This window comes from Microcaecilia unicolor, chromosome 6 (assembly GCF_901765095.1).
Source record: "Microcaecilia unicolor chromosome 6, aMicUni1.1, whole genome shotgun sequence".
NCBI classification, from domain to species: Eukaryota; Metazoa; Chordata; class Amphibia; order Gymnophiona; family Siphonopidae; genus Microcaecilia; species Microcaecilia unicolor.
In genome coordinates, this window is record NC_044036.1 from 93,391,962 (window position 1) to 93,408,951 (window position 16,990).

The 16,990-nt window shown below is 48.7% G+C and overlaps 1 protein-coding gene across 5 annotated transcripts in view; it reads right to left on the reverse strand.

Annotated features, from left to right (window-relative positions):
- The window catches only part of NPL (N-acetylneuraminate pyruvate lyase), a 79,327-nt gene that overhangs the window by 20,461 nt on the left and 41,876 nt on the right, over nucleotides 1–16,990 (reverse strand). For all 5 annotated transcript variants that reach the window (XM_030205917.1, XM_030205916.1, XM_030205915.1 and 2 more), the window contains exons 7-9: nucleotides 4,598–4,690; nucleotides 4,086–4,237; nucleotides 456–502 (exon numbers count right to left, since the gene is read on the reverse strand). In XM_030205917.1, the coding sequence (XP_030061777.1) occupies nucleotides 456–502; nucleotides 4,086–4,237; nucleotides 4,598–4,690 (292 nt within the window). The remainder of the gene's footprint in view (nucleotides 1–455; nucleotides 503–4,085; nucleotides 4,238–4,597; nucleotides 4,691–16,990) is intronic.

Sequence of the window (16,990 nt, forward strand, 5' to 3'; positions counted from 1 at the left end):
CTTGAACAATTTTTTTTTTCCATATTGGTACTGGGTGCATCCCTTAAAATAACATAAGGCCAAAAAAATGACAAGCCAAGAAAATTCACTAGGAGACCTGGAAGACATGTGTTCCCCCCCACCCCATGTATTCCAACTTGTCATTACTGATTTTAATCCCCCCCCCCCCTGCAATTCACACATTATGTAAAGGACACCATCTCCATAGTACTCCACTGCAATAAACTATGTATGCAATTATCTCTGATCACAGGTCTAATAACGCCCCGCGCTGTTCAGCGATATTTTTGGAGCACTGTTTGGAACAGTGCGGGGTTTTGATCATCTGTTTGTAAGGGGTATATGGGAAGAACAATGTTCAGCACAGTAGGTGAATCTTCTTCACAAACACAAAAACAAAGAAAGTGAATGCAAAATGTTTCTCTGAAGTTTCTATACAGAAATACAAATCTCACCTGCCAATGGCTCCATGTGAACCCATAGCCAGAGCACCCAGCAGTTGCTATTCAAGAGTACAGAGAAAGTTAGCATGATTTACCACACAATGTGATGAACAAGTTCTTTGTGTATTTTTTTGAATTCACAATCTCAGACTTCAGATTTTACCAGGTAATCTAATTAAAACTACAAGATCCAGGGGGAAATGTGACTTTTGGGCGTTGCTGTTTGGGCACTGCAGTATTGGTGCCAGACGTTTGAGCATCCAGACAGGCAGCATTAAAAAGTCCTTTCTCTCGCCCCCATTCCCGTGCACTGGACTGGGATCTGAGCTGGGGCTGTCTGGGTTGATAAAGGCACAGTGCTGCGAGTGGGGCGGTCCTCAGAGCTTAATGGAGATCATAGCTGCCCCAGGCAGTGCCACTGCCTCTCTCCCTTAGGCTCCAAGGACCGCCCCAATTGCAGCACCAAGCCTTTGTTGGCTCAGATCCCGATCAATGCGGGGGAAGAGATGACTTAGGTGCTCCTATTTGGGTGCCCAAAAGTCTGGCACCAATGTGTATAGGCGACCAAGCAGTGGTGCCCAAAAATCCTGCTTTGAGATTCAGGGGCACGACAATGGTTTGTGGGCAGTATAGGGTATAAAGTGTTTCACATCAGACAATATCACATTCTGTTCAAGGTTCATCTGTCCATACATATTCTGAGGTTTATTTGCATATGCACAAACTAGCCTATGCATATGGACACAGGCTAAGAATAGGATTCAGTAGTGCCAGCAGCAGGGTGGCAGAGGGGCCAGGCTCCACCACACATCAGTTTATAAATCTTTTTCACACCTAAAATGCTATTTTACACATGCACAAATGCTATTTTACACATGCACAAGGCCTCTTATAAAAATGAGGTCATGCTTGTATTTGTTGAGTGGACATGTTCAAGGGAGGAAAGGTTTGGTAGAGCATGGGCAGTCATGATTTACAAATGTATTTATAAAACACATGCTAACATTTAGGCCTGCTCCTGAACAGGTCTGAATGTCAGCTCTCTAGTATAAGACACAGACAGCTGTGTGTCTTTACAAAACAGGCTGCAAATAAAGCACCGTTCTACCCTATTAATCTGGGGTGCTTTGTATAAACTCATCCTCAACGGCTGCAGCAAGGAAACTTTAGCCCCACCTGCTGAACAAGAGGGAGTGAGAGATCTGAGTGGTGCGGTAGGTGAGGAATCCAGCCCCACTTGCTGGAACAATGGAGAAGGTACAGACAGAGGAAGAGTGAAGGGGTGGAGAAAAGACAGTGTTCGAAAATTCCCCCAAAGCACTCAAACCCTCCCTCCAGTCGTCTCAAGTCACATCCCCTTATCCCTACATTCAGACATTTCTCTGCCGCACTCACTCAGTTTCCCCCTGTACTCACTTACCTCCCCCCCCCCCACACACACACACAAATCACCCATAAGCCCAGTGGTGTGCTGGAGCCGGCTCACACTGGCTCGCAAGAGCCGCTTGTTAAATTTTGACAGCTCTTGCGAGCCGGTTGTTGTTGGGGGCGAGCTGGCTCCATTGCGGGAGGTAAGCATGGCAGGAGGGCGCCATCACAGGCCATGCTTACTTCCCCTGCCGCTCCGAAGCATGTACAACCATGTCCTTCGCCCCCACCCTCCCCTCTCGCTCCCCTCCGTCTTTTTTTTAATTACCTCCGTCGAAGTGCCGCCATTTAAAGCCCTGCTGCTGGCCGTCTCCAGGCTTCCCCTGCTTGATTCGGATGATGTTCGTGCCTTAGTCCCGCCTTCATTCTGACGTCATTTCCTTTTTTCGCGAAGGCGGGACTAAGGCACGAACATCATCCGAATCAAGCAGGGGAAGCCTGGAGACGGCCAGCAGCAGGGCTTTAAATGGCGGCGCTTCGACGGAGGTAATTAAAAAAAAGACGGAGGGGAGCGAGAGGGGAGGGTGGGAGCGAAGGACATCTTTGGACATGCTTCAGAGCGGCAGGGGAGGGAGGAGAATCGCTGGATGGGTAGAGGGGGACAGGGAAGAGAACTGCTGGGCATGGGTGGGCAGAGGGAGGCAGGGGAGAGAATTGCTGGGCATGGATGGGCAGAGGGGGGCAGGGGAGAAAACTGCTGGGCATGGATGGGCAGAGGGAGGCAGGGGAGAGAATTGCTGGGCATGGATGGGCAGAGGGGGGCAGGGGAGAGAACTGCTGGCACGGATGGGCAGGGGAGAGAATTGCTGGGCATGGATGGGCAGAGGGGGGCAGGGGAGAGATTTGCTGGGCATGGATGGGCAGAGGGAAGCAGGGGAGAGAATTGCTGGGCATGGATGGGCAGAGGAGAGAATTGCTGGGCAGAGGGGGCAGGGGGGAGAAGAGAATTGCTGGGTATGGATGGATAGAGAGGGGCAGGGGAGAGAGGAGAGTTTCAGGACATGGATGGCGGGAAGAGCAAGAGAAATTCTGGACATGGATGGAGGGGAGGGAAGGGAGAGAGAAGAAATGCTGGACATGGAGGGAAGATAGAGGAAGGAGATTAGATGAGGGAAAAGGAAGTGAGGAGAGAAACTGCACATGGATGGAGAAAATAGGCAGAAGCTGGATCCACTGTACAGTCAAGTATGCGGAGGACCAGAAATGAAGAAAGGAGAAAAGAAAAGAAATAAATGGAAAGGAAGCCCTGGAAACGGAGTCAAGGGAACAGATAGAGAGCAGCAGAATCAGATACTGGACCAGCATGATCAGAGAAACAAAGTCACCAGACAACAAAGGTAGAAAAAAAATAATTTTATTTTCATTATAGTGTTTGGAATATGTCCACTTTGAGAATCAGGTGTTGAACGTTAAAAGTTTATGTTTATTTACTTATTTATGGCATTTTATCCCATATTAAACATGAATTAGATTGGAACCTGGGATCATTTAATTTTTTTTTCCTGGAGAGAATAATGTGTTGGCTGCTGCCCCCCCCCCCCCCCGGGTATAGCCAGCTCTGCAATTTTTTTGGCGGGGGGGGGGGGGGGGGGGGGGGTGCAGAGGTGGGTGGGGGGGCCGAGGAGAGAGCCTGTTGTTAAAAATTTACCAGCACACCACTGCATAAGCCTCATCATCTATGCACTCAGCCACCACTATTACTCAACTCTCTCATCTACTCGGTCAAGTGCAGTGGAGGAACAGCTTATGTTTAACCTGCCTTGAGCTTGGATTTGGAAAAGGTGAGTAATTAAATTCAAACACACACCCACTGCCAGTAGTAATCCTCTTAACAACCTGCTCAGAAACACACCTCAACAGCAAAATATAGCTTTATAAGATGCTTAGAGCATGCAATTTTCAACCTATTTTTCCTATTCAGTGAGGCACCTGGGCAAGTTAGAGATTTCAAGGGAAGGTTCCTGTACATATTTCAACATTCCACACTGTCATAAAAGGACTGAAGTTCAGTTTCCAAGGTGGTCTCTCTTTCATATTTCTCTTCAAGTCATGGAAAAATTGCAAGCTTTGTTGTTGTTGAGGTGGGAAAGAATAAAAATAGGGCAAGGAGCAAGGAAAAGAGATAATAAAAAGGTTATGAAGTTGTTGGAAACACAATCTGTTGAGACATGGGGACTAGATTTGGAAGTGAAAAGTGAAGAACAACCATCTTACCTCATCCACCCCATACAGAAAAGTAAACTGCTCGCTCTCATATTTGTGCACACATTGTCCAAAGTCCAAAAGGTCAGTGTCACTGAACTTCACACCCTGAAATGTTGGAATCTTGCTCTTGATCCCAACCAACAGGTCCTCGATGCGAATTGCTAAAAAAAGCAAGAGATCATATTCAAATCTTCCCACCTGAAGAATCAATATTCAAAAACTCCCTCATCTTGCCAGTTCTCAGTCCACTATCTGACCACATCTGTGACCTAGAACTCAGCTCACAATTTAGTCAGTTTGTGCCTAAGCACTCAACCTACTGTTCAACCCCCTTTTTAACAAAGCCACCCAGTTTATAGCTTTGCTTCTAGCTATAAATTTGTAAACTCCCTACAGGTGCCCATCTCAAAAGCACTAGTCAAATATTAGTGGAATAACTTGAATAGTATGGCTATTTCTCTTTTTTCAAACAGTTTTTAGTGCTATGATGGGTTCATACTTTGAGATGTCATTATACCTACCTGTAATCCCAGTTAGCTTTGGGATATGATAATAGTAAAATGGAACACTGGGTGCAGCTGCAGCCACTTCACGTAAGAAAGAGATTAGTGCATCTGCAAGAGAAAAAGCTCAGCATTTCATGCAAACACAACACAGTGAGACAGAAGTGAGGAGTTCCTGGACAATGAACAAAAAACTGTAGGGCAGCAAAATTCTACATAAAGGACCCACAAGGGCACAGTGTCTCAAGCAGGGGAGTAGCCACGGGTGGGCCTGGGCCCATCCACTTTGGGCTCGGGCCCACTCAGCAACGGTGCAACTCAGCCAACGAAAAAGCGTGAGTTCAGCTTTCCCTCCCAGCCACCTGTGTCGCGTCGCAGGTTTTGTTCCCTCCCGGTCGGCTTGCTCCCTCCCCTGTCATTGGTCATCCCTGTCAGTGGTGTTAGCTTCGCTGAGCTGCGCCAGGACCGTCCGCACGCTGCTATGACTGCTTCCTCTGCGCTGGCCCCGCCTCTTCAGAAAGAAGAGTAGAGTATCGGAAAAGGTGAGGCCGGCTGGAAGGAAGCAGTTGTGTAGCGGCAGCTCCGTTGCAGATGTCCGGTGGGGATGGAAGGGGAGGTAGGGCCTGCGGCACGCCGGCGGGTGCTTGGAGGTGGGAGAGAACAACAATGACGGCGAAAAGGTGCAGCTGCAGCATGTCAGTCAGCGGGTGGCTGGGGGGAGAGGGGAAAAAGGTGCAGCATGCTGGCAGGTGGCTTGAGGGGTCAAGGAGAGAGGGAAAGACAGGAGCACTGTTGGGGTGAGGGAGTGAGACAGAGTAGTGCTAGGTGGAGTGGAAGAATGGAGAGATGCTGCAAGGGGAAAGAGTGGGTGAATTGTTGGATATGGGTGGGGTGGGGTGGGGTGGGGAGAGGGAGAGAAAGGCTGCAGAGTGGTAAAGGACCTGAGAGAAAAAAAAGTGTTGGACATGGAAGTGGAAGGAAAGGAGGGAGAGATGAGAGGGGAAATGTTGAACATGGCATTGAGGTGAGGGGAAGGAAGGACGATGTTAGACTAGGGGCTCAAGGCAGGGAGAGGGAGAAAAGTTGGACATGAAGGTGGAGGAGAGGAAAGGAGAGATGCACAAGCGGGGGAGGGCAGAAAGAGGGAAAATGGATCCAGGGAGAGAAGATGGACAATTGATGGTAGGGAAGAGAAAGGGAAAAATACTGAACAATGGGGGAGGGGAGAGAGATGGGACAGGAAGATGCTGGTGGTGGGAGGTAAAAGGGATAGGGAGATATCAGGCTAGAGGGTGAGGATGGGAGAAAGAGGGAACAGATGCTGGGCTGGAAGGGTGGAGGGAGGGAGACACTGGGAATGGTGGAAAGCATGGTGGAGAGGCCCAGGGAGTGGAGATGACAAGGAAATAAATGAGAGAACAGTGATTACAGGGGTAGAAATATGGTAATGGTGCATAGATTGAAGATGGAAAGGAATGATAGGCTGGGAAGGAGAGAGATGGGGAATGGGAGAGCTAGTGGGTGAAAGGAAATGGAAATGTGATAGATATCTGAAAAGTTAAAAGAAGGAAAAGATTTAGAAAGAGGATGAAATTTGAGTGTACAGAGGCAGAAAAGAAAAAAGAAAGAAAGGAAAGAGCTAAAATGGAAAGATCAATATTTCAGAGGCAGGTGTAGTGAGGAAATGAAATGACAGGAGAAAAAAGACAAATGGACAGCCGCTTGAAGAATTAGCAGAAGACAGACAGGAAAGCGGGAAAGAGAAATTGGAACCAACATGATGGAAAAATAAAATGTCCAGACAATAAAGGTAGAAAAATCATTTTATTTTGAATGTTTTAAATGGAATGTTAGCTTTGGAAAATGTGCATAGTGGATGTCTTTTTATTGTGTTAAGTAGAAAAGGAAATGCGCTTTTGTTTTTTTCGCCAGTGTTGCAGTGCATGCTGAGGGTTCCCAGTTCAATTTTGTCTACATATTTTTATTTCTAATTTGTGATCCCTTGTTCTGTAATTTGTGAGGGTCTGTCAGTGTGACTGTAATGGCAGGTGAAGAGATTGGAGAGGAGAGGGAATTGGGAGAGGGGCTTCTTTATTCTGCCCTGGTCACCAGCATGGTTAACAGCAGCCCTGAACCTTACTGTGGCTAGTGAGGATCCCCAAGCCTTGCCAGCTGGGGATCTCTTCCGGGGCTGGCTGGAGCTGCCTTCCGCCGAGCTTGGCAGATGGGGGCAGCATCCTGGAGCCACTGACAACTAAGCAGTTATGGGGTGCTGGCATCAGTGGCTCGAGGAGTTGCTATTGCCTGCTGGGCTAGGCGGGAAGGAGTTCTGGCCATCTCTGGTGGAAGTCCCCAGCTGACGGAGATTGGGGTTCCTCATCAGCTAAAGTATTTATATTTTGAGTTGGGAAGTGCTGGGGGAGAGAGAAAATTTTGTGCCCACCCACTTTGTGCTCAGGCCCACCCAAAATTGGTTGTCTGGCTACGCCACTGATCTCAAGGACCACTTCTTACCCTAAGGAACATCCATTTTACAAGAGAAGTACCACTACACTACTGTGATATTTTTACTAAATTGACTTGATTCAGAAGACTACACTGTTTCAACTGTTTATTACTGCTTTATATTGCTAGCTGTTGCTTAGCACATGCACATTAATTGAGCACTGGTACAGCTAACAAATAGTTCTGTTCAACCATCCATATTGTCTCACCCTCAATAAGATCTTGCTCTGAATCTATGAAAGCACCAATACTATGTTTCAGAGTTTTCCCTTTCCCCATTTCACAAGTTTCTGTTTAGCCTGAAGGTGTAATAAGCCAAATCAATAAGTTAAGAACAGTAGCGCTGTAGAAATGTTAAGTAGTAGTAGTAGTAACCAGCTTATTTTCGAAAGAGAAAGACGCCCATATTTCGACCCAAATCGGGAGATGGGAGTCCGTTTCCCGTGGGCGCCCAAATCGGTATAATTGGAACCCGATTTTTGGCATCCTCAACTGCAGTCCGTCACGGAGACGAACAAAGATCACGGGGGCATGTCGGAGGCATGGCGAAGGCGGGACTGGGGCGTGGTTATCGGCCGAGGAGAGATGGGCGTCTTTAGCTGATAATCGAAACAAGAAGGGCGTTTTTGACGAGAATTTGGTCCACTTTATTTGGACCCTTTTTTTCAGGTCCAAGTCCCAAAAAAGGGCCCAAACTGACCAGATGACCACCAGAGGGAATCGGGGATCACCTCCCCTGACTCCCCCAGTGGTCACTAACCCCCTCCCACAAAAAAAACCCCACTTTACAAACTTTTTCTCCCAGCCTGTATGCCAGCCTCAAATGCCGTACCCACCTCCTTGACAGCAGAATGTGTTCTGTCCTCTGACAGCCTTTCCCTGGTTCTGATGTGGGTCTCGGGTGAGTGTGACACCTTTTCTGTTAAGGGCACTGCAGAGTCACATCAGCAATGCATTGTGGTGGGTGTAGGGTATTGGGCTCTGTGATTCCACTAGCTTGTGTTAAATGCTCACGATGTTGGTAGTTGGTGCTTTTCCCTCTGCTTACTGGGTCAGAGTGTGCCCTGTTTTGTTTCCGGTAGTCCATGAGGTAGTGGCCATTTGTGTAAGACACTTTTAGATCCCTTTCACGTGTTAGCCACGTTACAGCACTTAGTTCTTACCTTGAATGTTGCTGAAAGAGGGCATTGTATACCATTCTGCCAGCTCGGACCTACTGCTCATCTCAGTACCAGCGAGACTCGTTGCCAGTGGGGCACAACCTCTGATCTGCAGTTAACTGTGAGTAAATGTGCTTATTCAAATAAAGGACGTTTTCAGCGAGATTAGTCTTCAGGTGTGAACTGCTGTGCCAAGGTTATACAGCAGCAACAAGTCCTGTCCCTGGAGCACCTTTAGTGGGTACTGCAGTGCACTTCAGACAGGCAGACCCAGGCCCATACCCCCCCCCCTCACCTGTACCACTTGTGGTGGTAAATGGGAGGCCTCTAAAACCCACTGTACCCACATGTAGTTGCCCCCTTCACCCCTAAGAGCTATGGTAGTGTTGTACATTTGTCCCTCCCACGACCAAATGGCTTGGATTAGGACGTTTCTGAGCTGGGCGTTTTTAGTTTCCATCATCGCTAAAAAAACAAAACGCCCATCTCAGAAAGGACTAAATCCACGCATTTGGTCTGTCCAAACCGTATTTTCAAAACAAAAGATGGACGCCCATCTTTTTTGATAATACAGTCTGTCCCGCCTCTTCACATACCCGTTTTCAGACATAGACGCCCATGGAGATGGGCGTTCGCGTTCGATTATGCCCCTCTAAATCACCTGAGCTGATTGCATACACTGCAGAGTAATAAAAACTAAAAAAATGAAATTTCAGATCTACTATTAGTAATCTGTACCCTTCATTCAAATTGTCCTTGGTACTTGAAGTTTTTCAAAACTGGCATTAGATTGGAAACTACAGACAGGCAAGTCTTATATCAGTGCCATTCAAAATGGTAGAAACTATTACAAAGAACAAAATTTCTGAACACAGACAAACGTAAGTATTGCCATACTGGGACAGCCAAAGGTCCATCAAGCCCAGCATCCTGATTCCAACAGTGGCCAATCCAGGTTACAAATACCTGGCAAGATCCCCAAAAAGTACAAAACATTTTATGCTGCTTATCCCAGAAATAAGCAGTGGGTTTTCCCCAAGTCCATTTTAATAATGGTCTATGGACTTTTCCTTTAGGAAGCTGTGCAAAACTTTTTTAAACATTGCTTAATGGGAAACAGACAACACGGATTTAGTCAAGACGAACCAAATTTGCTTCCTTTAAAAAAAACCCACAAAAACAAAAAAATTAACAGACCTTCCCCCACTAAATGCTGTGTTCATTATACCTCAAAGTTTGAGTCTTGGTGTGAGAGAAAGGCCAAGTGATAACCACTGAGCATTTTTTTTTCAGTTCTCCTCAGGAATACCCTCTCCAATATTTAGAAGAGCTGCAACTATCTCATGAGATCATATTTGCTGCTGCCATATCCATTATTTTTGCCACCTGATTTTCACCCACTTCAATTTGCTCTGCTGAAGGGTCAATCTGTTTGTCAAGTAGAAATTGCTCATTCTATGCAAAAATTCTGCAAAGCGAGTTTTCTTCTTTCCAAATTTGCAGCTCTCACAGGCGTCCTTTTACTAAGCTGCGCTGAAAAATGGCCTGTGCTCGTGTACACGCGTGAATTGGATGGCATATATCTGAAGTTCTAGTGGTTCCACTGGCTGACCTTTTCAATGATTCTCTAGAGTTGGAAGTGGTCCTGGAGGACTGGAGAAGAGCAGATGTAGTCTCTCACCACAAAAGAGAAAGTAAGGAAGATGTTGGGAACTACAGGCTGGTACGTTTGACTTCTGTGGTAAGTAAATGGGAAACACTTTTACAAACAGTGAACAGTAACATTTTTGGAATCCAATGGATTACAAGACCCAAAGCAACATTATTTCACTAGAGGAAGGCCTTGTCAGAAAAATCTGATTAATTTTTTTTACTAGGTGACAAGAGAGCTGGATTGAGGGAGAGTACTAGATGTGGTGTATTTAGATTTTAGCAATGCCTTTGACATGGGTCAGCATAGACAACTAAAACTGAGTGCACTTGGTATAGGCCTTAAAGTAAATGACTGGGTTAGAAACTGGTTGAGTGGAAGGTGACATGAAGGGGCATTTTCGAAAGGAACGTCTAAATCAGAATTTGGATGTTTTTCAAAGATGCCCAAATTCCAAACAGGAAAGAAGGTCATTTTCGAAAAAGATGGACATCTATCTTTTGTGTTTGAAAATGCTATGGATGTCCTGTGATTTGGACGTCTTTGTGATTTGGACGGCCTTTGTTTTGGTCCATTTTCGAAAAGACGTCCAAATGCAAGATGGACAAAACAGAGCAGGAGTGGCTTAATGGTTAGTGCAGTGGGCTTTGACCCTGGCAACATGGGTTCAACTCCCATTACTGCTCCTTGTGACTTTGGGCAAGTCAAATGTACAAGGGACATTTTTGGATACTACAATGTGGATGTTTTTTGTAAAACGTCCAAAATCAGAACAGCAAAGGTCATTTTCTACAAAAAAAGTCCATCTTTTCCTTTTGAAAGTGCTGTTTGGAAAAATGTTTGTGATTTGGGAGTCCCTCCAGTGGTCGTCTGGTCATTTCGGGCACCTCTCATGTAGAGTAGAGGAGTAGCCTAGTGGTTAGTACAGCAGACTTTGATCCTAGGGAAGTGGGTTCAATTCCCATTGCAGCTATTCGTTATAAAAACAGGTCTAGCTCAAAACGTCTAAGTTTTAGTCTTGGATGTCTTTGTTTTGTTCCATTATTGCTGAAAGACATCCATGTCTTAGGAACGCACAAGTCCCGCCTTGAACACACCCCTAGCATGCCCACTTGAGATTTGGACGTCCTTCTGACGGACTTAAGAGAAAGACGTCCAAAAAGAGGTTTTGATAATACTGATTTGGATGTTTCTGTGAGATAAACGTCCAAATGCTGACTTATGTCACTTTTTGGATGTCTATCTCTTTTGAAAATGAGCCTGAGAGGGTTGTGGTAAACGGTACTCGTTCTGAAGAAAAGGATGGGAAAATTAGGTTCTTACCGTGATAATTTTCTTTCCTTTAGTCATAGCAGATGCAGCCATTACAGATGGGTTGTGTCCATCAACCAGCAGAGGGAGATAGACAGCACACTTTTTCAGTGCCTCATACCAGCTTGCTCCACTGCCTCTCTTCAGTATTTGAAGCTTCCAAAGCAGTATGGCAAACCACAATGGGAATAACATGAGCTTTCCTCACAGCGAATGATGGCCCTACAACAAAGGGCATTAACTCAGAATGGAGGGAAAGAAACCTCCTCCCGGAGGGCATAAACTCATCCTCCACTGAGACATAACTGGAAGGAATAAACTCATCTGCCCGGAGGGAATAAACTCATCCTCCAAAACATGAAACTGGAGGGAATTAAGTCATCTTCCTTTAATTGAACAAGAATCCTGAAGACTGTTTTCCGACTTTCTCCCAAGGACGGAATCTCCAGGAAACATCAACAGAACCTGAAATAGATTTACAGCAGATAGCAATCAGACAGGGAGGGATCATGGCTGCATCTGCTATGACTAAAGGAAAGAAAATTATCACGGTAAGAACCAAATTTTCCCTTCCTTGTCATCAAGCAGATGCAGCCATTACAGATGGGATGTATCAAAGCAATCCCTAGATAGGGTGGGAACAAGCCACACCACGCGCCAGCACTTGCGCTCCAAAATGTGCGTCCCTCCTGGCAGCCACATCCAGCCTGTAATGTCGGGCAAAAGAGCTTAGAAGCCCATGTTGCTGCACTACAAATCTCTTGAAGAGAGAGTGCTCCAGTTTCAGCCCAAGAAGAGGAAATTCCTCTAGTGGAATGCGCCTTAAAGGCATCAGGCGGAGGCCGGCCGGCAAGCAAATAAGCTGAAAAGATAGATTCTTTGAGCCAGCGGGCAATAGTGGCTTTAGACGCTGGAGACCCTCTGCGAGGACCTGATGGCAAAACAAACAGATGATCAGAGGTCCTGAAAGAGTTAGTAACTCGCAGATACTGCAGCAGAGTCCTGCGCACGTCCAACAGGTGCAATTGCCCAAAAGATTCTGGAAACTCCTCCTTGACAAAGGAGGGCAAGAAAATAGGTTGGTTTAGGTGAAACACTGAAACCACCTTAGGCAAGAAGGAAGGCACGGTCCAAACCGTGACCCCGAACTCTGAAAATTGCAGAAAAGGGTCTGTACAGGACAGCGCCTGGAGCTCTGACACCCGTCTCGCCGAAGTAATAGCCACTAAAAAGATGGCCTTCAGTGTCAAATCTGTCTCTGAAGCACGCCGAAACGGTTCAAAGGGAGCACCCTTAAGGGCTTTCAGCACTAGCCCCAGGTTCCAAGCTGGACAAGGTGCACGCACGGGAGGACGGAGACGAAGCACCCCTCTAAGAAACCGTGCCACATCTGGATGAGCAGCTAAAGACACTCCTTCAACCTTGCCACGCAGGGAGGCCAACGCTGCCACTTGCACCCGCAGGGAATTATAGGCCAAGCCTTTTTGTACACCATCCTGCAAAAAGTCCAGAATCGGCGAGACAGGAGCCCGCAGGAGTGTGATCTCTTTGGAAGCACACCAGACTTCAAACTGGCACCAAATCCTGGCATAAGCCACGGAAGTGGAACGCTTACAGGCTTGCAGGAGAGTGGTAATTACTTTATTGGAATAGCCTTTGTCTCTCAATTGCGCTCTCTCAATCATCAGGCCATAAGACCAAATCGGCCGGCGTCCTCCATGGTCACCGGACCCTGTGACAACAGGTTGGGAACCAGAGGTAACTGAAGGGGATCCTCTACGAGCATCTGTCGGAGGTCCGCATACCAAGGCCTCCTGGGCCAATCCGGGGCGACGAGAACCACTTCTCCTGGATGCAGCCGAATCCGCAGGAGCACTCGCCCTAACAAGGGCCACGGAGGGAGCACATACAGTAGGCCCAGAGGCCAGGGTTGAGCCAAGGCATCCAACCCCGCCGAGCGAGGATCTCTCCGTCTGCTGAAAAAGCACAGGACTTTGGCATTGATGCTTGTCGCCATTAGATCCATCACGGGCTTGCCCTACTTGGCATGCTTCGTCTGCAAGTCCCCACTCCGCTGGATCGATCTGATGCCTGCTTAGATAATCGGCTTGCACGTTGCTCTGACCTGCAATGTGAGCTGCCGACAGAAACTGTAGATGCAGCTCGGCCCAGTGGCAAATTTGTTCGGCCTGCGCGGCTAGAGCTCTGCACTGAGTGCCGCCTTGACGATTTATGTAGGCCACTGCTGTCATGTTGTCCGACATCACTCTGACAGCCAATCCTTCCAGGGTCGCTTGAAAAGCCAGAAACGCCTGAAACACCGCTTTCAACTCTAGGCGGTTGATGGACCACTCTGACTCCTCGGGTGTCCATAGAGCCTGGGCATGCTTCCCCTTGCAATGTGCGCCCCAGCCTTTCAGGCTGGCATCTGTCACCACTAGGCACCAATCAGGGAGGGCCAGCGGCATTCCTCGCCGCAGCATGCTGTCTGAGAGCCACCACTCCAAACTGAGTCGGGCCGCAGGGAGCCAAGAGAGTCTGCATTGATAATCCTGAGATACTGGAGACCATCTTTGGAGTAGAGCATACTGTAGAGGTCTCAGGTGCGCTCTCGCCCAGGGCACCAGTTCCATGGTGGCCATCATCGATCCAAGCAGCTGGACAATGTCCCAAGCTCGCGGGCGGGGCATCCTCAGGAGCAGACGGACCTGATTCTGAAGCTTGCACCGCCTTTGCTCGGGTAGGTACACATACCCCGAGGCTGTGTCGAACCTGGCCCCCAAATATTCTAGAGACTGCGAGGGGGTCAGGTGACCTTTGGCCAAATTGACGACCCAACCCAGAGATTGAAGTACTGAGACCACTCTGGCTGTTACATTCTGACTCTCTGCAGCAGAGTTTGCTCGAATGAGCCAGTCGTCCAGGTACAGGTGAACCTGAATACCCTCTCGCCTTAGAAAGGCAGCTACTACCACCATAACCTTCGAAAAGGTGCGGGGAGCTGTGGTGAGGCCAAAAGGCAAGGCCCGGAACTGGAAATGCTTTCCCATCACTGCAAACCTCAGAAACTTCTGGTGCGGGGACCAAATTGGTATGTGCAAGTAAGCTTCTTTCAGGTCCAGAGACGTGAGAAACTCTCCTGGCTGTACCGCCGCAATGACGGAGCGCAGGGTTTCCATGTGAAAATGCCGCACTCTCAGGGACTTGTTTAATTCTTTTAAGTCCAGAATAGGGCAAAAAGACCCTCCTTTTCGCGGCACCACAAGGTAGATGGAGTAGCGGCCGCAGCCGTGTTCGGCGGGAGGTACCGTGGACACGGCCCCTATCTGAATCAGAACTTGCAAAGTCTCCTCTACCGCCGCCCGTTTGGCGGCAGAACCGCATCGGGACTCCACAAACACGTCTCTTACAGGGGCATCGAATTCTATTCTGAAACCATCTCTGATCAGGTCCAAGACCCACTGATCTGAGGAAATGTTGGCCCACTCCTCGGCAAAGAGGGAAAGACGTCCTCCGATGACAGGACTCGAGGAGAGGGCCGGCACACCATCATTGAGAGGGTCGCCCCTGAACTCCAGGCCTTGAGCCAGTGGCTGCGGAACGTTTGTCCGAGCGAAAGGAGTTCCTCTGCTGAAAACGGGCACGAGAAGTGAACCCAGCAGAACGCCCCGGGCGGTACCTTCGAGCTTCACGGAAGCGAGGTCTGTAAGAGGAGTGGACCGCCGCACCCTTAGAGGAAGGCCAAGGCCTATCTTCGGGCAAGTGCTGGGGTTTAGCCTCACCCAGGCCCTTCACAATTTTCTCCAACTCCTCACCAAACAGGAGAAGGCCTTGAAAGGGCAACTTCACCAACCTTTGCTTAGAGGCCATGTCCGCCGCCCAATGCCGTAGCCAAAGAAGACGGCGAGCCGCCACTGCTACTGCCATGTGTTTAGCCGAAGCTCTGACAATATCATAAAGGGCGTCAGCAAGAAAGGACAAGGCCGACTCCATCAGCGGAGCCACATCTGAAAAGGGCTCCGCTCCATCACCGGGCTGTTCCACTGCCTGTTGCAACCAAGCCAGGCAGGCTCTAGCAGCATAACAACTGCATGTAGACGCCCGAATAGTGAGACCTGCAATTTCAAATGACCGTTTAAGTGCTGATTCCAGTCTACGGTCTTGAATATCCTTCAGGGCAACATCTCCTTCAACAGGGAGGGTAGTTCTCTTTGTCACAGCTGTGACTAGGGCATCCACTTTAGGCATAGCAAAGCGAGCCATATGCTCCTCACTCAGAGGGTATAATTGCCCCATAGCCCTGGAAACTTTCAAAGGTCCCTCGGGGTCAGCCCATTGAGCCGAAATAAGCTCTTGGATGGAGTCATGCAAAGGAAAGGCTCGAGCAGGGTTTTTGGTACTAGCCATCCTAGGATTCACAGAGGAGGCTGTGCCACTGGCAGGGTCCTCAACAGAGAGAGCCTGCAGGGCATCAGAAATAAGCGCTGGCAGCTCATCACGGTGGAAAATCCTCACCGCGGAGGGATCATCCAGATCCTGAGTCACTTCTGCACCAGACTCTGGCTCCTCAGACCATGAAGGCCTGCCAGAGTCCTCCGAATCCTCGCAGCCCGACCACGGGGGGGGGGGGGGGGGGGGGGGGAGGGGGGGTGGAATGAAGGTGCAGCACTCTCTGAAGGGGAAAGAGCCCTTCTGCGCTTCATATTCTGCCAATTATCATGGAATAACGCCTCAGAGGGCATACCCAGGTTAGAATCCACCGGGGGGGGGGGGGGGGGGGCATTAGAAGAGGCCCCTGCAGGGCTTTGTGGGAGAGCTCTTTTAAGCATGTATGCTTTATGCATTAATAAGACAAAATCAGGGGAGAAAAACTCACCCTGGGCACCCGGATCTCTGCCGGGGCTAGTAGCTCTCATATCAGCCTCACTCCAAGGCCTCCCCCCGGGCTCAGGACTCTCCGTCTGAGCGGAGGTCGCGCCATGTGGTAAATTCAAAATGGCGTCCGCTGCCAGCTCAGAGCGTGAAGAATCGTTGCTCGCCATGCTCGGGCCGGCTCTAACGTCTGTACAGCACGATTTACAGAGCCCCGCTGCTGATCTGCGCTTGCCACACTTGGAACAGCGCTTTACTGTCTCCGCAGCCATCACCGAAAACAGCGGTAAAATTCAAAATGGCGGTTCGCGCCAAATCGCCCCGATCGCGGGCCCACCCCGGAGGAGTCAGAAAACACTCTTACCTCACTGGACCGAGTATCACAGCTCTGGTGCCACAGAAAAAGGCAAGGAAAAACCTCTGTTCCTTTTTTTTTTTTTTAACGCTGTGAGGAAAGCAGAGGTAAATAGAACTCCAGAGGCTCAGGTGAGTGGGAAAGGCAGGGAAAGGGCGAACCTATGTGCCTGCATCCACTGTTGGTGGGGAAGGACAGGGAAAGCTAAGCAATGTGTCCACATCCACGGAGGTATGGGTAAGGCAGGGAAAGGGCGAACCTATGTGCCTTTAAAGTGAAGCTGCTATAGCCTCCAACACCCCTGCTAACAACTGGCGAAAGCACAGGAGCAACCTCCAGGCAGATTTTAGATGGAGCTCGAAGAAGCTGCAGCCACTCTGCTAGGGGACATAGAGAATACTGAAGAGAGGCAGTGGAGCAAGCTGGTATGAGGCACTGAAAAAGTGTGCTCTCTATCTCCCTCTGCTGGTTGATGGACACAACCCATATGTAATGGCTGCATCTGCTTGATGACAAGGAAATAGCCAGTAGTGTGCCGCAAGGTTCGGTTCTCAGGC